The sequence below is a fragment of the Macaca nemestrina genome, chromosome 13, assembly GCF_043159975.1.
Source record: "Macaca nemestrina isolate mMacNem1 chromosome 13, mMacNem.hap1, whole genome shotgun sequence".
In the NCBI taxonomy this organism is placed as follows: Eukaryota; Metazoa; Chordata; class Mammalia; order Primates; family Cercopithecidae; genus Macaca; species Macaca nemestrina.
The window spans coordinates 74,527,977-74,553,134 of NC_092137.1; the positions used below are offsets into that span (position 1 = coordinate 74,527,977).

Consider the following 25,158-nt stretch of genomic DNA (forward strand, 5'->3'; position numbering starts at 1 on the left):
TTGAAAGATGGAGGGGAGCAGTTGGGGTGGCGGCAGGGCTGCGTGCAGTCCACAGTGGCTGACACAGTGGGAAAGAGCCTGGGGGTAGAGGACAGCTCTGAAGAGAGCGCCTGTGAATATCACAATTTTCCCACCAATCCCCCTTCTGCTGGAGTCTTTCCCGTGGGCACAGGCCTGTTTCTCACAGCCTCAGTGAAGACACAGGTTCCTTGTGTCTCTTCCTGTCCCTGTGGAGGGGTCAGTTGTGGGCATGGATATGGTCAACAGGTCCTGCCCTTTTGTCCCCATGGCTGTTTCCTGATTCAACTCATGTGGGGGCATCATACACACTGGGCTGGTTGGCCTACCAGCACGAGGAGGGGCTCGTGAGCAACGGCTGTACCCTTATAATCTTTTAAATCCAATTGGGAAAAAAAAATAACCCTCCACAACCACCTGGGCAACCATCAGTAGCCCCAAGGATCCTAATATAGTGAGAAAAAGCAGGAATTGACAGGAACACCAGAGTCCCCGAGACTCAAAATGTCCCTTTGTCTCAGGCATGGTCAGTTGATTACTAAGCAGCATTCTTCAGGGTGGAGGGCTGGGAGTACCAGGGCAGTCACCGTCTCCAAGCATCAGGCGGGGTTGGGGCGGGGGTGTCCAGGGAAGGGGAGGAGATGCAGGCTGGGCAGAAGCACCCTGCAGAATGAGGCTTCGAAAACAGCAATGCTTCAGGGTGTCCCAACAAACCCACTTGTTTTTGTTGTTGTTTTGTTTTGTTTTGTTTTGTTTTGCTTTGAGACAAGAGTCTCACTCTGTCATCCAGGCTGGAGTGCAGTGGCACCATCTCGGCTCACTGCAACCTCCTCCGCCTGGGTTCAAGCACTTCTCATGCCTCAGTCTCCTGAGTAGCTGGGACTACAGGCATGTGCTACCACGCCCGGCTAATTTTTGTAATTTTCATCGAGACAGGGTTTCTCCATGTTGGCCAGGCTGGTCTCAAACTCCTGGCCTCGAGTGATCCATCAGCCTCAGCCTCCCAAACTGCTGGAATTACAGGTGTGCACCACCACACCTGGCCATCCAACCAACCCACCTGTAATACAGGAGAGAAGAGAAATTGAACCAGGGACTTGGTCCTTCCTTACACATTGTGACATGTTTGGTAAGAAGGCCAGGGTTGTGGCATCCCAGAAATGGGAGCATGCTACTGTTCCAACCAACCCTGGCTTGCCCATAGCCTGGACGTGGGCTTGTATAACCAGGGCCCTGCTGACTCCACTTCCTGAACCCTTGGGGACTCCAGTCTGGCTCTGTACTGCAGAGTCACTGCAGCACAATGATGCTGTCTGAATCTACTCTCTGTTCACTGGGAATCTGCTAGCTGAGGGCAGGCATGGAGTTTAGCTTTGCACAAACCAATGATGAAGAAAAAGCCTGCAGAGCAAATGCCTCTGGGCTTGCACCTAAAGAACGCCCACTAGCATAGACCACTGATGCTGCAAATACCGAGAAGCAACATCAGGTATCAGCAAGGAGAACTAGATGCTGGCGCTAGGTGATGGGTTCCAATCCCTAAATCAAAGAAGCACTGCCTGGTGAAAGTGACAGCTAGTGTTATTATTACCACTCACATATTCATTAAAACAGGTTATAAAAACTTTTACTAGGTAATGCTTTCTTATCACAGTTCCGCTGTCTGTGTGCATGAGTAAAAGTGGTTTTCCTCTCCAAATAATGTTCCAGAATACTGACTAGTTCCTCAATTACTTCCAAATTAAGGGCTCTGGAGTTAGACTACCCAGGTCAAATCAAAGTTCTGTCTTTCAGCTGTATAGACTTGGGTGTGTTATTTAACTGCTGTGAGGCACAGTGTTTTCTCATGAGTAAAATGGGAATGAAAATAGTACCTTTGTGATTCACAGAAAATGCCCAGCACAGTGTAGTGCATGTGGTGTGGACCTTAAATATTGATTGATTTTGTTACTGTTGTTATTAATTTATTTGGGCCCGGACACTGATATGAGGAGCTGATTTTGTTTTTGCCTTCCACCAAAGTTAGGGGTGGCTGGAAGGCCTGGAGGTCACCCAAGCTCCTGAAGGCTCCTCGTCAAGTCTCAGGTTTCCTTTGTCATCTTTCTTCCTACTCCTGGGAAGATACACAAGAGGACCATGGGACCTCCTGTCCTTGAGGTGTGCAGGAGTTGGAATTAAGGGGGCCTCTTCTGGGCTTCCCCAAGAGGCACAGTCACAGGATTCTCAAATGGACCCAATTTGTTTGCAGAATTCTGATCTCATCAAGAGGGTTTCAGCCCAGCTCACGGGAGACCACAGGAATAAGATGCACTATTGAACAGTCTAATTAATTAACTACCACTGCTGTCCCCACAGGGAGATTCTTTTCTGTCTCTCTGCCAGCCCCAATCCCTATCCCCTCTTTAAAGGTGCTTGTGGGTCACCGGATAGATGAAGCCATGTGTGCTGGTCTTCTCTCTCCCACAAATCCTAAGCTCAAGGACAGCCGGTGCCTCATTTGATCATGTTTTCTGTCCCACACCCCCAGGGCCTGACACAGAGCCAGCACCTGGGACTCTGCTAGTCCCTGACTGCTGGCCTTGGCAGAGTCCCCCAGGCAGCCCAGAGTCCCCACTGGGGACCTTCCTGGAACTCCCACTCCTTTGTAGGAGTGGAATTCTGCCCATAGGGGATCCCTGCTCCTGAAACCAAAGACTTCTTCCTGCCCTGGCCCTTCACTGCAGCTAAGTGCAGGGGTTTTACTACCTGGTCTGTGTTTGGGGTGAGAGAAATGTCATTCATGCTTCTGCTCTGGGCATGACCTAGGAGAGAAGGAAAACAAGATCCATCAGGGGAAGCCAGGCTCTCACAGGACCCTTTCCTATGGACTCTACTCATGTACCTCTCCCATGTTCATAACAAAGCAAACCCCCTCCCCCTTAATCCTGGCGTCCCTTTAAGTTAGGACCCTCTCACTTTCCTTCTGTTCAATGGCCGCTTTCCTGAAAGAGGTGTCAGACTCCAGGTTCCATTGTTTCCTTCTCCCTCCTCAATCTACCACACTCTAGTCTCTACCCCTCCACCCCGTCTTCCTGGATGTCACTAGGCTGTCTACTCTGGGTGCGGCTCTGGACCAGGTCTGAAGAGGAGGAGGGACACAGATGTATTATTACATGAGGTTCCATGTGTCACTTAGCTTGGAATTTGCTGGAGAGGGGAGCAGTTTCACCTCTGTCCTCCATGACCGGTGACAGTCTTTAAATGTGGGCTGGGGATTTAGGCTGGCAGAGGGAAGGAAGGTGGGCTCCCCATGAGAACAGTGACAGCCAATTATTTGAACTGCCCAGTAGTTCCTTCCTCTGTTAAGAGGGAGAAAGCCAGCTCTCCTCTCCCACTAGCCCAATCTGGCGGACACCCTCAGACCTATCGTGTCTTGGCTATTGGACTGTGCCACTCGTGGTGTCCGGAATGCTGCTCCTCTTCGCTCTCCTCCTCTCATTTCTGTCCGAGGATCCTCTCCTGCTTGGGCCTCCCAGGGCCTTGTCTTTGCTCTCATCCCTTCCAGGTGCCTCAGCCTCTCCGCTGGTCAATCGCCCCCACTCCTGTTGTTTCCAACACCCATTTGGGCTGAGGACGCCCAGGATGCATCTTTAGTCTGATCCCTCTTCTGAGCTCTAGACTCCTTGGAGCAGTCCCCTCTGGCACCTCAAATGCAACTCTTTTACCCTCCAAATCACTTTCCTCATGGACACATTCCACTCAATGCCCCTCCCTCCCATCCACCAGCACTTCAGACAGAAATCTAGGAGCAGCCTTGGGCCCTCCCTCTTCATCACCTCCTACTTCCCACCAGTCCTTCAATTCCACCTCTGTCCCTTCCTCTCCATTCTAGAATGCAGGCTCAGCCTCTGCCTTCCAATGTTGCCCCTTCTAGATTATTCCTACTCAGACAGAAATCTGATCACAGCATGCTCCTGCTTCAAGCTTCCCAGGGGTTCCCATTATCTTCAGAATAAAACCCAGGTTCTTTTGCTGGGTGCACAAGGCCCTCTTTGATTTGACCCTCTCTTCCCCTTAACTCCTACACTTCCTGTGAACTGAACCGATGTTTTGCTTTCATAGCTCCAGATCCTTCTCTTCCATCCCCCAACCTGCTATTTGTTTCCTTTGTTTACAACTCCCTCTTCCTCCTCCTTGCTCCTGGAAAACTTCTATTTATGCTCCAAGACTCAGTCAGCATCTCCTCCTCTCTGATTCTTCCCCTGTGCGCTGTGTTCTGCATGCTGGGCCACCTCAGGGTGGGTGCCCACCTTGAATGTGACCTAGTTCACACAAAGCTGTCATCATCCATTCATGCCTCTTGTCCCAGTGGTTCCCACCCCCAAGCAGTGTTGGTAGGGAGGTGACCTCATATACAATGATAACTGAGTGGAAGGTCTTCCCGAAGCCACTCTCTACCCACTGAACACTGCCACTGGGCATCCCTATGTGGAATAACAAGGCCAGGGAGACTCAGTGGACTTGGGTCATCAGGACAGAGAGAGAAGACTGCAGCAAACGCCTGCTGTGCCCAAGGCCATGGGCAGGGGCTGCATTGCCCCCAAGTCACTCCTCGGCCTGGACAGGGGCACAGCACTGGGCTGCACTTGTTAACATCTTGGCATTTTAGTAAAAGCACCTAAAGGAAAATAGTCCTTCACTGCTTTTTCTTTTTCAATTCATTTTCTAAGTTCACTCCTTTCTTTCCCCCAGTTTGCCTGTCTGTGTATCCCTGACGAGGTGAGGTGCGTGAAAAGCCTGTCTGTCACCTCTCACCTCAAACCCACACCCCGCCCCCGACCAGCCATTCCCAGAAAAAAGGGGCCATGACTCTGCCCACATTTCTTTTTCATGGTGGCACGAGACTGCCACCCAGTGATGGGAATGCTGCCTGACTGAACAGAAGGAAAGGACCTTGCCTGTTTTTTATTCCATTTCCAGGAAAGCTTTGCACCAAAAAACAGGGTTAATGTCAGTTTGATGAAGATGAAGATACAGACTAAGATAAAAACACCTAGAACATGGGAGTGGGTATTGATTACACCAGGATGTGACTGAGAGCCTCATTTTTCAGAGGAATGACTTGAATATTATGGTAGTAAATGAGGCCCTGAGAGTAGCCTGGGTTTAGAGTGAAAGTTAGGCTCCTCCTGATGCATGCCCTGAGAATTCTTGGCAGATCCTGGGCTTTGTCTCCCCTACCTATGGCAATGTGGCCATGTCACAGCTGCCACAGCCTGAATAAAGTTGCCACAGAGTGGCGAAGCACACACTCACACAGACGTCCGTAATTTGCACTCTGCCGCATCCGCAGGTCCTCCGTGGAGTGGTGTAGACTCGGGCCAGCACCAGGGCTCCGGGCGGGACTGCGATCTGGGAGGAGAATCAGAAGAGACTTGGCTTTGACAGCCTTGCTGGTGTAGTGAAGCCTCTTGGGTTAGCTCACTTTAGATAAATAAAACTGGGCAGCAAGACATGTCTCTTCCCCTTCTAGGAAGAAATTCTTTTTTTATTTTATTTTATTTTTTTTTAATTTAAGCAAGTCAATAGTCTGAACAAGATTACAGCCTGGGCGCAGTGGCTCACGCCTGTAATCCCAGCACTTTGGGAGGCCGAGGCGGGTGGATCACCTGAAGTTGGGAGTTTGGGACTAGCCTGGTCAACATGGTGAAACCCCGTCTCTACCAAAATACAAAAAATAGCCAGGCATGGTAGTGGGCGCCTGTAATCCCAGCTACTTGGGAGGATGAGGCAGGAGAATCACTTGAATCCAGGAAGCAGAGTTTGCAGTGAGCTGAGATCACGCCATTGCACTCCAGCCCAGGCAACAGAGTGAGACTCTGTCTCAAAAAAAAAAAAAAGAACAAGATTACAGACAGAATATTTGTACTGTTGAAAGTGAGATAGGCCGGGCGCGGTGGCTCAAGCCTGTAATCCCAGCACTTTGGGAGGCCGAGACGGGCGGATCACGAGGTCGGGAGATCGAGACCATCCTGGCTAACACGGTGAAACCCCGTCTCTACTAAAAAAATACAAAAAACTAGCCGGGCGAGGTGGCGGGCGCCTGTAGTCCCAGCTACTCGGGAGGCTGAGGCAGGAGAATGGCGTGAACCCGGGAGGCGGAGCTTGCAGTGAGCTGAGATCCGGCCACTGCACTCCAGCCTGGGCGACAGAGCGAGACTCCGTCTCAAAAAAAAAAAAGGAAAGTGAGATAGATACACAGTTCATTAAATGGGCACAAGATGTAGTAGACTGCTTGGGTTCATCCCTGATTCCACACTTACTGGCTTTGTGACCTTAGGCAAGTTACTTAAACTCTGTGCCTCAGGCGTCTCATCTGTAAAATGGAGACAAGAACCATACCTACACACCACAGCGTTTTTGTTAGGATGAAGTGAGTTAAAACAGGAAGAGCACTCAGACTAGTGCCCAGAAGGTAGTTAAGTGCTGAGTATGTATCTGTTGCTATTATGGTATGTTAAACACTTCCTGTTGTTTTGGGAGGGATTTTTTGAGACAAGGTCTTGCTCTGTCGCCCAGGATGCAGTGCAATGGCACAATCTCTGCTCACTGAAAGCTCCATATCCTGGGTTCAAGCAACCCTCCCACCTCAGCCTCCTGATTAGCTGGGACTACAGGTGTGTGCCACCATGCTTGGCTAATTTTTTGTAAGGCGGGGTTTATGCCATGGGGTTTAAACCATGAGGTTTATGTATTTCTTGTAGAGATGGGGTTGATGCCATGTCACTCAGGCCGGTCACAAACTCCTGAGCTAAAGCAATCCGCCCACTTGGACTCTCAAAGTGCTGGGATTACAGTTGTGGGTCACCGTGCCCAGCTCACTTCCCATTTTTAAGTAATTCATTTAGAGGCTCCTCAATGTTTTTAACGTAGCAACTTTGCTCTGGTTACTGTGTTTGTCTGACAGGCTCAGCAGGGCTAGTGTCTCTGGGCATCTAGGCTCGGATATTGATAGTGGAGTGTTGGAGATTTGAGATGTGCGCGTGGAACAATTCACTCTCTCTGAATGGCCCCAGGTCCTGCTAATCAGAGTGACATCAACCACCAGATCTACAAGCCCTGGCACTCTTGAGATAAGCCCAGCCCCTTCTACCACCCTGATGTGTTCCATTTTCTGCTGAGGCTCTTGACCTCTCCAGGGGTTTGATGTGAAACTTTTGGGTCCTTTCCATAGCAAGCCATCTCTACCAGCATTTCCCAATGCTGTGTGACACGAGAATCTCTTGGGGTGCATTCTAACCTCTCTCTCTTTTTCCAGGCCATACCCCAGACCAACTGACTCCAACTCTCCAGGGGTCCAGGCATTAGGACATGTCTCAATCTCCAGAGTGATTTGCCATGTGCAGCCCTAGCTGAGAACCAACTCTCTCCCTAGAAATTGTTCTGCTCTGGTGGTGGGAACAACATGCGAGTGTGGCTGGGGTCCCCACAGGCCTGCCAGAGACAGAGGCTGAGGGATCCCCAGAACATCAGAATTTCTCCAGAAACTCCCAGCCCCTAAGGTGGGCTCACCCAGGTACCAGGGCCTGATACTGGCCCTGCATTTTTTCCCATGCCTACCAGCATAAGGCCTGACTCACTTGTGGTGGAGACTGACTTCCCAATGTCGACTAATGAGCGGTGGATGGGCTTCTTGGTTTGGTGACGGTGCCTCCTCAGGAGGACGTAACTGACCCTCTCCCGGAGCTCTGGTCGCAGGAGACCATCCTCAATCTGCTTCTCAATGACATCATCTGCGTGGAAAACATACACACCTCGTCCCTGTGGGACAGAACCGCCCCAGGGTATGGGGGTCTTCAGTTTCACCTGTTATTAGTGGGATTAAATGTGGCAGGGGGTCAGTGGAAATACTCCTAGATTTGCCACTAGCTGTGGAAAACTGGACACATCATCAACTCTTGGCCTCCTCCTGTTCAAGGGCATGTGCGTGTGTGTGTGTGTGTGTGTGTGTGTGTGTGACTCTGCTCTTTCTGTCAGTGTTCTTATGAAAAGGGAAAGAAACAGTACATACAAAACTGCCCCAGGAGGCACAAAAATCCTGTGTTCAATGGTTTTAATCCTAAAACGAACTCTTTTTAGAAAAGTATTTTGGGCAAAATACTTCTGGCAAAATCCAATGTGCTAGAACAAAAAACCCAAAAAAATTTTAGGTGTGTTAAGGCAAGCCACCTCCTCCCTTTGACACACCACTAAATGACAGCTAATTTCCTAAAGAATGATGACCCAGTTTACCCTGAAAAGAAACAGGTTGCCATGGCAAGAGGTGTCTCTGACTATGCAAGAGGCCCTCTCCCCTTTGCTACATTTCTGGTTGGCATTTTGGAGGATGGTCTTTTCGTCTCTACTGGAGGTCTACATGAAACTGAAACTTGGAGTGACTATGATCCTGCCCTGGGAGCAACAGAGGTCTGCAATTCTGGTCTCTGCAGAATCAGGTGTCAGAGATGGGCCAGTCACATAGACTCGAGGGCAGGCATGAGGTCAGGGGAGCTGCCTGGTTTGCAGGGACCACAGGAGAGATGCACATAGTGGCCCCTGCCTCACCTATGATCTGTGGTAAGGAGCCGCTGTCCAAATCCAGCAGCACTGTCCCCGTCTGCAGGCAGGTACGGAGCTCGAAGAGGCTGTGCAGGGACAGTGTGGACACGTGGGGCTTGCTCCAGCGTTCGCCGCCTTCCTCTACCTTTTCTTCAAACTTTATCCACCTGGAAGGGTAAGGATGGGGCTCAGTGTGGCCAGGGCCCTCAGGAGGAGGCCCGCCTGGGTCTCCCCAAGAGATGGGTGTCCTGTGGGGTCATGCTATGTATGTGGTTGTGGTGTTGGTCCTAGACTCATAGGCAGAGGATCTCTTGGGAATGCCCTAATTTGTCCCCCACTCCTCCTGATACTGTCATGTTAAGGAAAGTGGCATCCAGAGAACTATACAGGGGCATGGGGGATCTTCTGGGAGTGATGGAAATGTTCTAAAATTGGATTATGGACATGGTTGCACAATTCCATACATTTTCTAAAAATCATTTACCAGTACACTTGCAATTAGAGAATTTTAAGTTACTCTAGAACAATAAGGCTGTTTTTTTAAAAAGCCTCAACTGGAACCTGATTATCTCAGGCTGTTCACACATGAGTGTTCAGTGTGGTTTGCTGGGAGCAGGAAAAATGTTCCCTGACGAAAAATATTTCTCCCTGAGTTCCCCTGCAAGGTCTGAGGTTTCCATGCTTTACACTCTTTTTGCCTCTGAAAGTTCAGGTAAAAATCCACATGCCATCCGGGGAAGGAAAGAAAATTAACCAAGGATGTATAGGGATCTGTCCTTTCTAGAAGCCTTGGAATCATGGGCTGGGTGTTCAAGTAGAAAGGCCTCAGACAGAGCCAGGGGAGCAAGGAGTCCTGGCTGGAGACACCTAGCTCCCCTTTGTAAGATGTCAACCACAAATGCATGGGTAGCGCCAATCTATTACAACTTAAATCCCAAGGGAGGACTTTTGGACCATGACTATCTAATTCTAAAGTTCCTCTAAAAAAAGTAAACATATGAGAATGGTTGGGGAAAGTTGAAAAACGAGGAGAAATGGGGATGGGGCATGCCTTAGCACATATAAAAACTTGTGGAGAAGCTTCAGTAATTAAAGCAGTGTGATTCCAGGCCAGATATAGACAAGGGATCAATGGCACAACAGTCCAGAAACAGATCTGTATATCCATGGGAATTCAGGTTTTTTGTTGTTGTTGTTGTTGTTGTTTTAGACAGAGTCTCACCCAGGCTGGAGTGCAGTGGCATGATTTCAGCTCACTGCAGCCTCGACCACCTGGGCTCAGGTGATCTTCCCAACTCAGCCTCCCAAGTAGCTGGGACTACATGCATGCACCAATTTGCTTGGCTAATTTTTGTATTTTTTGTAGAGATGGGGTTTCATCATGTTGCCCAGGCTGGTCTTGAACTCCTGGGCTTAAGTGATTGGGCCACCTTGGCCTCTCAAAGTGCTAGAATTACAGTTGTGAGCCACCACGCCTAGTCACGGAATTTGGGTTTTGATGAAGGAGTTGTTTAAAAGACAACCAACCTAAAAATAGAAAGTTAAATCCCTACTTTTCACCAAAAACAATACTAAATTCTTCATGGATTAAAGTCTAAACATAAAAATAAATATATAAGCAAAAATGCAAATGTACTAGAAGAGAATATAGGAGAGCATTCTTATATTCTTGGAGAATATTGTGGAGAAAGACTTCCTAAACAAAACCATATGTATAAAACCATAAAGAAAAAAAAAAAGGACAGATTTGATTACACAAAACTAAAATAAATGAAAACTTCTGTATAGTAAAATAACATATAAATCAAGTTTGAAGAAATGTGCTGAGAAAAATATCTGCAACAAAGAAAGCACCAAAAGACTAATATTTATAATACAACCAATTAACTCAAATTATCCAATAGAAAGTAAACAATCCTGAGAAGAAATGAAGATGACCAATAAACATATGAAAAGATGCTCAACTTTACCAGTAATCACGGACTTTTAAATTACTACAAATGAAATAACATTCTTCATTTCTTACATGGGCAAAAGTTAAAAAGATTGACAACTTCCTATGTCAGTGAAAACATAGGGAGGTGGCCTCTTATCTGCTGCAGGTGTAATGACACAGCCTTCCTGGTGTGGGCAGCCTCTTTCAACATTCAGTGTGCGTGCCTTTTGACCCAGCGGTTCCATTTCTAGGAAACGATCACAGGAATATAATTACACTGCCACACCCTGTAATATGTATACAAGGACGCTCGATGAAGCCTTATCTGTTAGGCCAAAGAACTGGAAACCACCAGGTTTTCAGTAGAAGCATGATTACATCAATTCTGTATGTCCATGCTGTGGATCCCCCAGAAATAAATAAAAAATACGAGGGTGAACTCACATGCTGACAGGACGGACACTACCATCCCATTTTATAAAAAAGAAAAACACACTTGTGTGTGCACACACATGTGTCTGGAGAAAGCAAAAGTTTTGGAGGGATCCATGTCAAATGGTTAACAATGATTACTTTGAGCAGAGGAGTAGGATTGTTGTTGGGGCGGGATTTAAGACTTTCACTCTATTGGGGTTAGTTAGTGTAGTGGTTAGGCTGGGTGAGGTGGCTCATGACTGTGATTCCAGTACTTTGGGAGGCCCAGGCGGGTGGATCGCCTGTGCTCAGGAGTTTGAGACCAGCCTGGGCAACATGGTGAAACCCTGACTCTACCAAAAAATACAAAAAATTAGCTGGGCATGGTGGCACGCAGCTGTGGTCCCAGCTTCTTGGGAGACTGAGGTGGGAGGATCACTTAAGCCTGGAAGGCAGAGGTTGCAGTGAGCCGAGATGGCACCACTGCACTCCAGCCTGGGTGACAGAGTGAGACTCCGTCTACACTTTTTTTAAAAAAAGAGCGCAGTCTATGAAGCAACACTATCAGGTTTTGAAAACCAGCTCCATCATTTACTAGCTGAGAATCTCAGGTAAGTTACTTAATCTCTCATCACCTTTGATTTCTTCAGTAATAATAATAGTGTACAGCAATTAGAGCAGTGCCTAGCACACAAAATACTGTTAATGTTAGCTATTAAGTTAAAAATAAAGAATATTACTTTTGTAATTTTAGGAACAATAAAAAAAAAAAGAAGAAAGCAAAGTCATTCAAAGCTTCTCCAACCAGGAGACATCATATTGATGTCTTGATGGTTGATATTTTGGTAACTGCCATTCTAGATCTCCCTGTGCATGCACCCACATATGCCTGTGCATGCGTGCACATATGCCCATGTTTGCATTAACTTTACATTAATGGCACCACAAGGACCTTAAGGGCATAGTATCTAATGGACATCCTTTTGTGTCTATTAGTATTAACATCATTCTGGGCCGGGCGCGGTGGCTCACGTCTGTAATCCCAGCACTTTGGGAGGCCGAGGAGGGCAGATCACGAGGTCAGGAGATCAAGACCATCCTGGCTAACACGGTGAAACCCCTTCTCTACAAAAAATACAAAAACATTAGCTGGGCATGGTGGTGGGCGCCTGTAGTCCCAGCTACTTGGGAGACTGAGGCAGGAGAATGGCGTGAACCCAGGAGGCGGAGCTTGCAGTGAGCCGAGATCACACCAGTACACTCCAGCCTGGGCGACAGAGTAAGACTCCGTCTCAAAAAAAAAAAAAAAAAAAAAAAAAGAGAAAAAAACATCATTCTGAAGTGTTTCTAGTATTCCACTGTCTGAACGTACCATAATTGATAGGAACAGTTCTCAACTGGTGGACATTCAGATTATTTCTAATTATTCTTTATTATTAATTAAGGCTGGTCAGAACATCCTTAGTCCCTGCTCAATAATTTATTTAGAATAAACTCTCAGAAGTGGAATTGCTGTGTCTGCACATTTTTACATTTATAACAAACATTACCAAACTGTTTTCCAGAAAGCTTGTGTCAGTGCCCAGTGCCACCAGTGAGATCTTACATTTCCCTGAAGTCTCCCAGACTTCGGTATTTTCATTCTTTTTCATCTTTGTTCATTTGGTAATTGAAAAATTATCTCACATTTGCACTCTTCTGATTACTAGTGAGATTGAACATCTTTTCCTTCATCAGATTTCCTCTTCATGTAACTGTATATTTTGCATTATCAATGTTGAACACCTTTGTTCCATACATTTATTTGAGACAAGTTAACCAGGCACCTGGTGGGATCCTCGGGAATCAAATGGACACAGGATGGGGAGATCTGATTAGAGAAGGACTGGGAGGTGAAGACCTGAAACATGGGGGCTGGAGCCAGAGACCAAGCAGACAAGTTGTAGCTGATCTTTCGTGGAGAAATCTCTTTGGGAAATATCATTTAAATTATGCCAGATCCAAGACTATGTGATATCGAAAGTAAGATGTTTCTAAAAGGTATGTTAACATAAGAGTTTACAAGGAACAGACCAAAGGATAAGTCCAAATTTTTTTTTTGTTTTTTTTTTGAGACAGAGTTTCACTCTCATCACCCAGGCTAGAGTGCAGTGGTGCGATCTCGGCTCACTGCAACCTCTTCCTCTGTGGTTCAAGTGATTCTCCTGTCTCAGCCTTCTGAGCAGCTGGGATTACAGGCGCCTGCCACCAGGCCCGGCTATTTTTTTTTTTTTTTTTTTTTTTTTAGTAGAGACGGGGTTTCACCACATTGGTCAGGCTGGTCTCAAATTCCTGACCTTAGGTGATCTACCCGCCTCAGCCTCTCAAAATGCTGGGATTACAGGTATGAGCCACTGTGCCCGGCCAGTCCAAATGTTTTAGTTGAGAGGATGTTCAACTTTTCTTCCTGAGGACCAACTTCCTACTCAGATTGCCCCCCTTTTTTTTTTTTTTTTGCTCAAAAATGATACAAAAGATAAACTGAACTGTCACCCTCCTCCCAAAGACTCTTTTGCTACTACATGGCCTTACCCATCCACCTAAAGGTGTGATGTGGCCCAGTGCACAGCCACTTCGGTGGGTTGCTCTCTTCACTGTCTCACAAACATCCTAGGCCAGATAGTCTCAGGCAGCTCTCTCCCCTGACATCCCATTCTTCAGTCTTCTGCTCACACAAATGCAACTCCACCTGAAGGAGTGATAAGAGCAATGCTCCCTCTTTGAAACATCCTCTACTAACTCCAGATAGCAGATAGCAAAGACATGCAGTCCTCTCCACCTCTCAAGACTTCAACTATTTGTACTGTGTTAGGCATACACCAAACATTAACCCCATACACACACAGACAAGGGCGGCAACCCATATGAGAACAGCGTGCAGAAACACTAAATTACTTGTCTCCAGTTTTAAGCCAATGCCAGAATTAGACTCTGCTACCAGAATCCAGAAAATTTAATTTAAGAAATTGCAAAATATGAGATCACTTAACTAGGGACACCTCTCTAGTCCCCTCTATAACTATTTTGGGAATCCAGATGTTGCACCATTAAGCCTTCCACCTGGAACTTAATTTTGTGTTTTCAATGGCTACAGCTAGAAATTTAGCTCACTTTCACCTTGAATGGAAAAGGAAACATGCAGGACCAAAGATCCATAGCAGTGGTTTTCAACCTTGGCTGTCCATTAGAATAACTTGGAGAGATTTATAAAAATACCAATGCCTGGATGGTTACCCCGCCAGGAGGGTGACCCCGCCATGGAAACTCCCAGGTTATTTGACTGCACCCTGTGGGTTCAGGAGCCCCTGTTCTGTAGGCACATAGGATGGTGTGACTTAGGGGATAGTTCAACTTATATGGGGTCCCAACGCAGCAAACGTAGCTCACATAGGTCTGATTCTCATTATACAGCAGGACATGGCCTCTTTCCCTTAGAATGGCTCCAAGAACACCAGCTGAAAGGGTCTCCTTTCTAGCATGGTCATGCCATGCTTTAGTTTCTCCGATTTTATAGTGGAAGTTCATTTACAGTACATACTCTACTACACCAATGTGTCTCAAACTAATGTGCATGGGGATCTTGTCAAAATGCAGATCCTCATTCAGCAGGTCTGGAATAAGGTCAAAGATTCTACATTTCTAATAAGCTCCCAGGTGTGGTCATGCTGCTGGTCTGCAGATCACCTCTGAGATCATGCAGAATGTCCTATTTCCTCTCAGTTTTCCACTGCCCAGCGAGAGTGCCCCTTCCTCCACAAAGCCTCTGCCAGTTATTCTGCTTATTTCTCCTATAACACCCTAGGACGGTTCTCAACATGAAGCACTTTAGGAACCACTGTTCTAGGACAGTGATACTTAAGCTTGGTTGCATATAGGAATACCCTAGATGCCTTTAAAATCTTCATGTCTCAGTCATATCCTAGACCAGTTGACATCAGAATAAAAACAGATGGGATCCAGGCAACTCTGTGCTCCAAACTATTCTAGGTAAAGTTTATAACTTCTTAGGCTCAGAGCCTAAAATAATTAATGAATTAATTCAGGCTCAGTGCCTAAATTAATAATTAATTGTAGCCAATCATGTTTTATGATTGCTTTGGTATATAACAAATGCCAAATATACATTAAGCTTTTTGAAGACAGGTGCCATTGCTTCCTCTCTGGTGTCCCCTTATGGTCTCCTGCCCAGATCAACCGCATTAAATGCTTGCTCCCTCCTGCTTGAGGGTAACAAGACCTCACTGACCACTGTGGGTGAGATCTCGCTATGAGGAAATGACTAGGGAAAAAAAGCTTAAAACTCATTTTGTTTAAGTATATTTAAAAATACTCAGAAGCTGGGCATGGTGGCTCACACTTGTAATCCCAGCGCTTTGGGAGGCTGAGGTGGGAGGATTGCTTGAGACCTGCCTGGGAAACAAAGCAAGATTCCATTATACAAAAAATAAAATAATTAGCCAGGTGTGTGGCATATGTCTGTAGTCCCAGCTACTCAGGAGGCTGAGGTAGGAGGATTAAGTACAGGAGTTTGAGGCTGCAGTGAACTGTGATTGCACCACTGCAATGAAGCTTATGGGGAAAGCGACAGAGAAAGACTCTGTATCTAAAAAGAAAGAAAGAGGCCCTTATCTTTTAGAGACATAGTGAAATATTTACAGACGGAATGATGTGGTGTCTGGGATTTGTGTCAACCTGATCTAGCATGTGTGTCTGGGGTAGTAGGTTGGGGACAGAGAAACAAGATTTGCTGTGAGTTAGCTGTTCACTGTTGAAGCTAGGTGATGGGCAGGTGGGGGTTCATTCTGCTATATACTACTTTTGTATAAATTTGAATTTTCCATAATAAAATCCTTAAACATTCTCCAGAATGAATAAAGGAATGGCCTCTGTAAAAAGCCTCTGGTCAAAGCCAAGTTTAAAAACTTGTGGAAGACGGATAATAAGGTTCATGTGTAATCCCAAACAACTCATTGCAAAGTGAACTTTATACCATGGCTGGTTTCAAAAAGTGGGGAATTAGAGTTGGGGAAGCAGGTCAAGTGGAAAGAAAAGCTCCACGTTCTCCTTCATTATCCAGCAAAGCTTTAACTTTTAGGGATTTTGCCCAAGCCTGGGTGTAGACTCCCAACTCTGCATGCTGGGGTGGGCACCAGGTGCCCCCCTCCTGACTGCAATGGAGCTAAAAGGAACCTTGAAATGTCACTTGTTACAGAAAGCAGCTCTCTGTCACACAAAGCAGGGCCAGAACTGAGGCTTTTTCTGTGACTAGTAACTCGGTCAGAGATATGATTAGAGGACACTGCTGTTCTATTAATAACAAGAGCAGGAGAAAGCATCATGAGGCTAGCTACCAGGTACAGCCAAGGCTTCCAATGCTCAAATCACAGGATGGGAGAAGAGGAGGCTCTCCTTCAAGAAGGATCTGGAAAGGGTTGAAAACCAAGAGACCTGAATTCTAGTTCTCTCCTCAGATGGAAACTTCATAACTCCCACTGATCCTGCTGGGCTAGAGTAAATATCAGCAGTTTTCAATGGCTGCATTAGGATCATCTGGGAGCTTTTTACAAATTCTAAAACCCAGGCTGAATCTCAGACTAATTACGTCAACCTCAGCGGACTGAGAATCAGACATCAATATTTTTTAAAAGGAAGACACAGATCCTTGAGATGATAAAACAACAGGCTGCCCATTATGTGTGGTTAGATAAGACTAAAATCTGGAGGATATACATAAACATTGTGATTGAAGAGAAGCTTCTATCTATACTTATTTTGAATATCATTATAATTAAATTGTGTCCTGGTTAGTTTGTTTGCAAAATCCCCCTTAGGACATTCTAATTTAAAAAATGTAATGTCCCAATGCAAGTAACCTTTAATGCTAAGGCTATGCTGCCTCTAAACATTTGTTTTAATAATTATATTGGTGTGAATTTGTTTCTTACGAGAAGTCTACTCAATTAAAATTTGTAAACTATATATCCACACTGTGGTCACTCTATCTATGTGGCCTCACCAACTTTATTCTGTAACTCTCCCACGCCGCCCAATTACCCAAAAGCTTGACTTCTGTGTATTAGTTACAAAGCATCAAGACATGTTTGTGCTTTCTGCCTAAGCCCTGTGTGTAATACATTTTGTGACTCCAACAAATTCATTTCTTAAAAGTAAGAAATGTAAATTTTTCTTCATTATCCAGCAAAGCTTTTTAACTTCATATGAATCATATCAGGATACTGAATTTCCCAACAGAAACTGAAGACCAGTATTAATTCACTTACAAGCCCATTAAGAATTTTCCTAGAGATGTCTGAGGAATCATCAGATACTCCCCTGGTTCAGTCTTTGACAAAGGCACTAAGAAATGATCTGTGGAAGGAAGATTTTTCAAAAGGGGAACACCTGAGGCCAGGCCTGGTGGCTCACGCCTATAATCCCAGCACTTTGGGAGGCCGAGGCAGGAAGATCCCTTGAGGTCAGGAGTTTTGAGAACAGCCTGGCCAACATGGTAAAATCCTGTCTCTACTAAAAAAACAAAGATTAGCTGGGCGTGGTTGCGCATGCCTGTAATCCCAGCTACTCCCAGCCAAGCACTATGCTAAGCACTTAACATGTATTATCTCATCTAATCCTTAAATCTATCTCACGAGGTAGGTCTGTGACTATTCTCATTGTACAGGTGAGGAGACTGAGACCCTTAGAGGATGAGGAGCCTGCCCAAGGTTGCTGAGGCAGGAGAATCACTTGAGCCCAGGAGGTGGAGGTTGCAGTGAACTGAGATGGCACCACTGCACTCTAGCCTGGGCGACAGAGCAAGACTCCATCTCAAAAACACGGGAGAAACACCGAAGCAAATTCTGGCCCATTCTTACAATTTATTTGGCCAATTCATGCTACATAAAATCACGTGCATGAAAATATGTATGTGAGATAGTATAACAAGTTGTTTCTACAACTGATTATGACTTCACATACCATGTATATGTTAATAAACCAAACTTGGCAGTAAATTTGAAAGATTACAAAGTATAAAAGATTGAGTGGGCAGGCATGGGTCAAGGGTCAGCACACATATGAAGAAGTTCAGAAGGTACCAGAAGGGGCTGATGAGCACCAGAAAGGCCTCACAGGCTCTTGGGGCACCCGCCCCAGTCCAGGCTCAGAAATTGGATCTTTTTAGTGTCCCAAAGATGACTAAGTCCAGTAACACTGTCTAATGCTAACTAAGATCACTAAGGCTGATGCATAAACCTGAAGGCCAATTTATTTAATTTACAGTGAGATTTACAATCATTACAGGGGTTTGTTATGCTCATCCTCTAGCCTTTGCATTCTCTTATGGGCAGATATACAGGGTAAGCCAAATTATCACCAAAAAGTTGCTGAATATAGATTCAGAATGAGTTAATCATTAGTTAAGTGAGTCCAGTGTTTAATAGACTCAGGATGATCTTTCATCTCTACACATGAGATATGTCTGGAACTGGGATCAGATAGATAGGGCCTTCTGTCTTAGATTGTTCTGTAATGAACCCCACTTCCTCCCATGGCTGACTGATTCCCTCTGAATGAAAGTCTTTCCTTTTGGTGGCCTAGGAACCTCTGCTGAGGGCCTTTGGTGATGCGGTGCAGTTTGGGCATTACAGGAGAACCACTCCTTCCCAGACAGTGATGAACTGCAGTGGTATAGCTGGTGGTGATGGGGCAGAGGTGTGGCATTCCAGGGAGCTGTGGTGAATGAAATGGGGGTGGCCTCTGCTCCCAAGCTCATGCATTTGGTGAAGGGTCCATCCTCCTGCACACCATGTCCTCATTCAGGGTTGAAGGGGAGCCCACAGCTAAGTGAATGCCATCAGACAAAGTTACTGACAAATTCTGAACAGGCTCCTTCAGGGAGAGGCTTGTGGAGGCAAAAGCTGTGTGAGGACCACTTGTATGTGTATCCAGGAAGTCCCTGTAATTGCCCTAAGGGACTGTCATCTACATAGTTGTCTGCCTCCCTCAGAGTCTGCTGGTACCTCCCTTCACTGCCTCTTCCACCTCTGCTATTCTAGGCCAAGTTCAAACGCCACCTCTCCCATAACAATGCCTTCCCAAGGGCCCAGGTTGAGGAGACCTCTCGTTCCTCTGACTCCCATCACACTTTTTATCATTTATCAAATAACACTTCCTAATCATGACAACAGCTAAAGCTTACTGAGCACTTTCTACGTGCCAGGCACTATGCTAAGCACTTAACATGTATTATCTCATTTAATCCTTAAATCTATCTCATGAGGTAGGTCTGTGACTATTCATTGTACAGGTGAGGAGACTGAGACCCTTAGAGGATGAGGAGCCTGCCCAAGGTCATGCAGCTTATAAGAGACAGGATTTGGAGGCATGTCTTTAGATTATAGAGCCTGTTCTCACCACTTTGCACATACCACCCTGAGTTTTAGTTATCTGTGTGTATGAGCACATGCCTGCTTTATACCAGATTGGGGTTGAAATATCATGCCTCATGGGCTCCAAGCACCCCACTCCAAGTAGCCTGTTTTTGTGTGGCCAGCTAGCTAAGCATGGTTTTTATATATTTAAAGCACTGTAAAGAAGGAGAAAGAGGAGGCAGAGGAGAGAAAGGAGAAGAGAAGGAGAGAAAAAGCGAAGAAGAGGAGGGGGGAGAGGAGAGGAAATAAAAGGGTGGGAGAAGAGATCATTTGTGCACAAAAGCTGAAAATATTTTCTGTCTAGCCATTAACAGAACATGCTTGCTGATACCTGTACTAGATCATAGGCACTTTAAGAACAGATTCATATTTTATTCATTGTAATTCTCCCACAGGACCTAACACAACATCCCCTCAACTATTTTTGGAATGAAAGAAGAGAGGTATGGATAAAACAACCTCTCCAAAGTTCTCCTAGACTCAGAGGTTAGAGCTTCCACCTTTCCACTGCTCTAGGGATTGATGTAGTGCTGCAGTGACATCCGTGGATCTCCATGGACAGAGATAGGGTGTGGTCTCACTCTCCTTCAAGAGGAGGATGAGTTTGTAAAATCGCACCACCTATACTCTCATAGGCAACTTGAAGAATTCTGAAGTTCTGGTTGGTATTAGAGGCAGAACTGTGGCCAAAGGATTGCTTACATTAAGTGCATATCTTCATTACTACAGATGTATGAAAGACATATTTGGGGTGTCTGCTCTGCCTGTCTTCAATGGGGATGTGCTCTCTAGGATATAGCAAGGCCTCCCATACCTCCTCATACCTCTGATCTGGGTCCCAGTGATAGGGCAACCAAAGTTGGAAAGATCAGATTCTCCATGAAGAATGTGGAATTGCTGTGGGATGGTCCCTTGAGTAGGGTGGATGTGAACATGGAAGCTGAGAATTGGCCAGAGGCAGGGACAAGCAGAAGAAGCTGGTTGCAAAAGAGTAAAGGAGATGCCCTGAGAGAAGCAGAGACCAGAAGCAGAGAGAAAGAGGACAGGCCAGCTTCCCAGGCCCAGCCCTTCAGAGATCATGCCCCAGGAGACTATGAAGTCACCCCAGTGTCCCAGTGATGCTCCCTCCATTTGTTATGAGTTAGCCTGAGTGGGTTTCTGTTACCTGTAGCCCCAAACCTCCTGATGATGACAGTGGCATTTCTTTCCCCTTGGGCATCGCACACAGTCCCTGACAGTTCGCTTAAGATTAGGCTGTGGGAGCCAGAGATGGAGATGCTGGGTGGGGGCTCTTGACTCTAGTATATAGTACTGCTGCCGGCCAGGAGCAGTGGCTCATGCCTATAATCCCAGCACTTTGGGAGGCTGAGGCGGGTGGATCACCTGAAACCAGGAGTTTGAGACCAGCCTGGCAACATGGTGAGACCCTATCTCTACTAAAAATGCAAAAATTAGTTGGGTGTGGTGGCGGCACCTGTAATCCCAGCTACTTGGGAGGCTGAGGCAGGAGAATTGCTTGAACCCAGGAGGTGGAGGTTGCAGTGAGCTGAGATTGTGCCACTGCACTCCAGCGCGGGTGACAGAGTGAGACTCTGTCTCAAAAATTGAAAAATAAATAAATAAATAAAGTACTGTTGCCAAAAGGTTTTTAGGCAGGACTCTTCCTTTGGCATCTCTGGAGTCTGATGGCTGTGATCCTAACAAGACAGGAGATAAAACCACCAAAATCAACGTGTAGACCTTGTTTTGATTCTAAGTTGTATAAACCAACAGAAATAAGATATTTTTGAGACAGTAAGAGAAATTGAATCTAGACTAGATAACCAATTATAATAAGGAATTTTTCTCAATTTTATTAGGAGATATAACGGCATTGTTGTGTTTACAATGAAGTCTAATTCATAAAGATGTGTACTGAAATGTTTACAACATTTGGGATTGCCTTTAAAAGACCCCAGCAAAAGCAAACAACAACAAAAAATCCCTAAAAGCAAACAAAAAAAGTGGTGGATATAGATAAATATGAATCTTTGATGAAGCTGGGTGATGGGAACTATTCTCTACTTTTTGTGTTTGAAATTTTTCATAATAAAAAGTTTAAATATATATTTGGATATATAAAACATATATATGAATAGGTAAATCAAGTAGGGGTTTTGACATGAAGGTGGTCTGATGGTGGGGTTATTCCCCTCCTGACAGCTGCAACTGAGAGAGCTATCCAGGGATGACTTTGGTTGGGGGAGGTGTTTACTCCTGCAGACCACCTCCAAGGGTTCTGAAGAGCTGCCAGCCAGTTCTGCCCTATCTGGGAAGAGCTCCCTGAGTGTTCCAGTCCCTTCCATCTCTCCTCACTTAATTAGCCTTCCAATCTCACTCACTGGCCAACTAATCTGATCGTACTATCCTGGGTCAACCGCGTGATGGCCTTGTGTCACTGCCTGGCTGTCCCTGTGGGTGTGGACTTGTGCTTCCCCTGTCCAATTGCAGGACTTTGAAGGTCTCTCATGCAGCTCTGCCCTGGGCTGTGCTAACTATAAGTTATCCTAAGTCCCTGAGGGATGAAAGCCCCTAGCATAACCCTCATTCTGTGTTTACACTGCCAGTTGTGAGAGCACTGGATGGAACCCAGGGCCTCTGAGACTTCAGGGAACATTTTACCTGCAGCTTGATCCAGGTTCTGATTCATCTAAAAATCCCTTTTTCCTACTTCACCAACATAAGCCTCAAGTTTCAGTTTGGACTAGCATAGAGAGAGGGAAGGACCAAGTTAGATACTGGACATAAAAGCAGCTTGATAATGACAAAGAGTATAATTATTCAGAACAGTAGATCAGCAGAAGGTGGAAGTCAAACAACCTTAAAAACCTTCATCTGACCACAAATCTCCATGCATGACTCCACTGCAATAAAACAAGAGAGCGATGACTGCTAACCTGGAGCTGCTTGTCTGGCTCGTGTATACCAGCCATCTGCAGCTCCTACAATCGCTTTTCCACCCCACCTGTCTCCTCAAACCAGAGACAGGCCTGGAATTCCCTCAACTCCCTGCTAGAAGCCCCTCCACCTGTGCCCAGGGCCGCCTTGCTCCATCCAGCAGCCTCCCTCAGCTTCTTTTCCCTTTAAATCACTCTCTTTCCCCTGGACCCTTCTTGTAAGCCTACAATATGCTCATATTTCACTGACCCTCAAAACCAAAAGGATCTCCCTTGGCCTATGTTCCCCTTAAGACGCTTCTTTCACTCCTGCCCTTCATGGATAAGCATCTTGGAAGAACTGTCAAGTCAGTTTTTTACTTTTAACTCTTCTCAACTTACTGCCCTCTGGCTTCTGCCCTACCCCTTCTCAGACTGCGGGAGTGGGTCCATCCTGTGGATGCACTTCAGTTCTTGTGGTACTTGTTATCCCCTCCCTCCATCTTGAATGTCTCTCTGCCCTTGGTTTCCAGGACGAAGCCCTCCTCCGATTTGCCTCCTAACCTCCTGGTTGCCCCTTCTCAGTCTCTTTTGTGGATTCCTCTTCATCTGCCCATCCTGCAAATACTGAAATTCCTGGGGACTATTCTGGGCTCTCTTCTCACTTCACAGACCTCAGGGGCAACCTTATCCTTTTCTGTGGGCTTGATTTCCACCTAGATGCTGATGCCTCACACATTTATGCTTCTCTACTGAACTCCAGACACAGTGGCCACATGATGATCCCTGGACATCTCCACTTGGAGTTTCTTCAAATAGAACCTATCCAAAATGGAACTCATTATCAACTGCCCCCAAAACAAAACAAAAAATACCCAATGTAATAAAACTTTACTACTACATTTATGTTTCCTAAGCTGCTACCATGAGGTACCCACTAGCTTAAGTGGGAATTCTGGGTGCCTCCCTGACTATCTGCCCCCATGTGCCATCTGTTGTCAAGTCCTGTCAATTCTACCTTTTAAATTTTGTCTCTATCTACCCCTTCTCTCTATCCCCACTGCCAGCACCTCTCCCTTGGACCAGCCTCCTAACTGGCCAAGTCTTGCCCCCTTTTATCCATTCTCCACACTAAAGCCAGATGATCTCTCTTAAGGATATGCATGATTCTGTCCTTTTCCCACCTAGAACCTTTCAGTGGTCTTCTGAAGCTCTCAGCACCAAGTTCAAACACTATAACATGGCCGGCATAGAATCTGCATCATCAGCCCTGCCATTCCCAGCCTCTTGCTCTACAGTCCAGCCACAGGGAACCTGTGCCTGTTCCTCTATGTGTCTGTTTTTCCGGTTCCAGGGCCCTCTCCCCCCTTCCCTACCCTCTCCTGGCTAACTCTGACCCATCCTTCAGGTCTCAATGTGAACATCTCTTCCTCCTAGAAGCCTTCCTGGACCCCTCCTGCCTGGATTAGATGCTCCTATGCTCGGCTTTCACAGTGGCCCCATTACCAGATGCCCCCTTATTTGCCTCTATGTCCAATTGGACTGACAGCCCAAGAGAGCAGGGGCAGGATCTACCATGTTCCATTTTTATATCTCTAGCAGGCTCAGGGCTTGCAGATAATAAATATTAATTGAATGAATGAACCAAGTTTGTTGATTTCTGCATTTGGAGCTCTCAGCTTCCTACTCTCCTTTAAATTGGGTGGGCAGCTCTGGCTCCACTAGAAGGTTGATTCCAGATGGGTGGTGAAACCAGAAGTCTGGGGATGCCTACTGCCCCACACTAAGATGGGAAATGATGTTAAGAGGGCATTATACAGGATTTTTTTTTTTTTTTTTGAGACAGAGTTTCACTCTTGTTGCCCAGGCTGGAGTGCAATGGCACGATCTTGGCTCCCTGCAACCTCTGCCTCCCAGGTTCAAGCAATTCTCCTGACTCAGACTCCTGAGTAGCTGGGATTACAAGCACCCACCAGCATGCCTGGCTAATTTTTTTGTAATTTTAGTAAAGATGGAGTTTCATCATATTGGCCAGGCTGGTCTTGAACTCCTGGCCTCAGGTGATCCACCCGCTTCAGCCTCCCAAAGTGCTGGGATTACAGGCATGAGCCACCATGCCTGGACTACAGAGGATCTTAATGAGGGTGATTTCAGGGTTGACACAGAAAGCTCGGCTTTCTCCATCCTGCATGGAGTGAGAAAGCATCCCTGCCTATGTGCATAGAACCATTCAGGGCTTTTGAAAACGTACTGATCTGGTCTGACCCAACAACTGACCCACTTCTCCTGCCCCTTCCCGGTCATTGCAGTAATGTTCTCAGAGCATGTGTCTCATAAGAATCTTCTGGCAAGTTCGTGTTTGTGGTCTGCTCTGAGTTGAGACCAGAGGCAGCTTGGATTTGGAATTTGCTTTCATGGCTCTTGGGAGGTGCTAAGCTCTGGTTATTTCTGAGTAACCCCAAAGGGCCCTCCACACTTGGGTGGGCTCCAATTCAGGTCATTCTCCTTCCCAGCCCTCCACTTGCAGTCCTGCAGGGGTGGGCATGAGAGAGGATGGAATTCTGGGTAAATAGTTTGCTCACAGTCAGATGGTCACCCCCACCCAATCTGATCCAGCCCTTCCTGCAGGCAAGGTCATTATCAGCAAACAGCCAGCTGCATTTCCCTCATGTGAATGCTAGAGACAGAGTTAATAAAAATCTATCTTATTAACAGCCTGACCTACCAGCATTGATCACATTAGAAATGACGCTGCACACACAGTCCCCATTATGTGCATGGCACAAGGCTCAGCAGAGCTCAAAAAGCCATTTAAATCCCTCCAGGAGTG

The 25,158-nt window shown here is 46.2% G+C and overlaps 1 protein-coding gene across 15 annotated transcripts in view; it reads right to left on the minus strand.

The window, feature by feature from the left end:
• The window catches only part of LOC105465287 (solute carrier family 4 member 5), a 146,999-nt gene that overhangs the window by 39,893 nt on the left and 81,948 nt on the right, over nucleotides 1-25,158 (minus strand). For 14 of the 15 annotated variants that reach the window (XR_011611917.1, XM_071076945.1, XM_071076944.1 and 11 more), the window contains 4 exons: nucleotides 8,602-8,762; nucleotides 7,638-7,790; nucleotides 5,314-5,409; nucleotides 2,764-2,819 (listed from right to left, as the gene is read on the minus strand). Coding sequence is in view for 14 of the 15 variants with exons in the window: in XM_071076945.1 (XP_070933046.1) it covers nucleotides 2,764-2,819; nucleotides 5,314-5,409; nucleotides 7,638-7,790; nucleotides 8,602-8,762 (466 nt within the window). In the remaining variant the exon portion in view is untranslated. The remainder of the gene's footprint in view (nucleotides 1-2,763; nucleotides 2,820-5,313; nucleotides 5,410-7,637; nucleotides 7,791-8,601; nucleotides 8,763-25,158) is intronic. The other variant, XM_071076948.1, reaches the window with a different exon arrangement.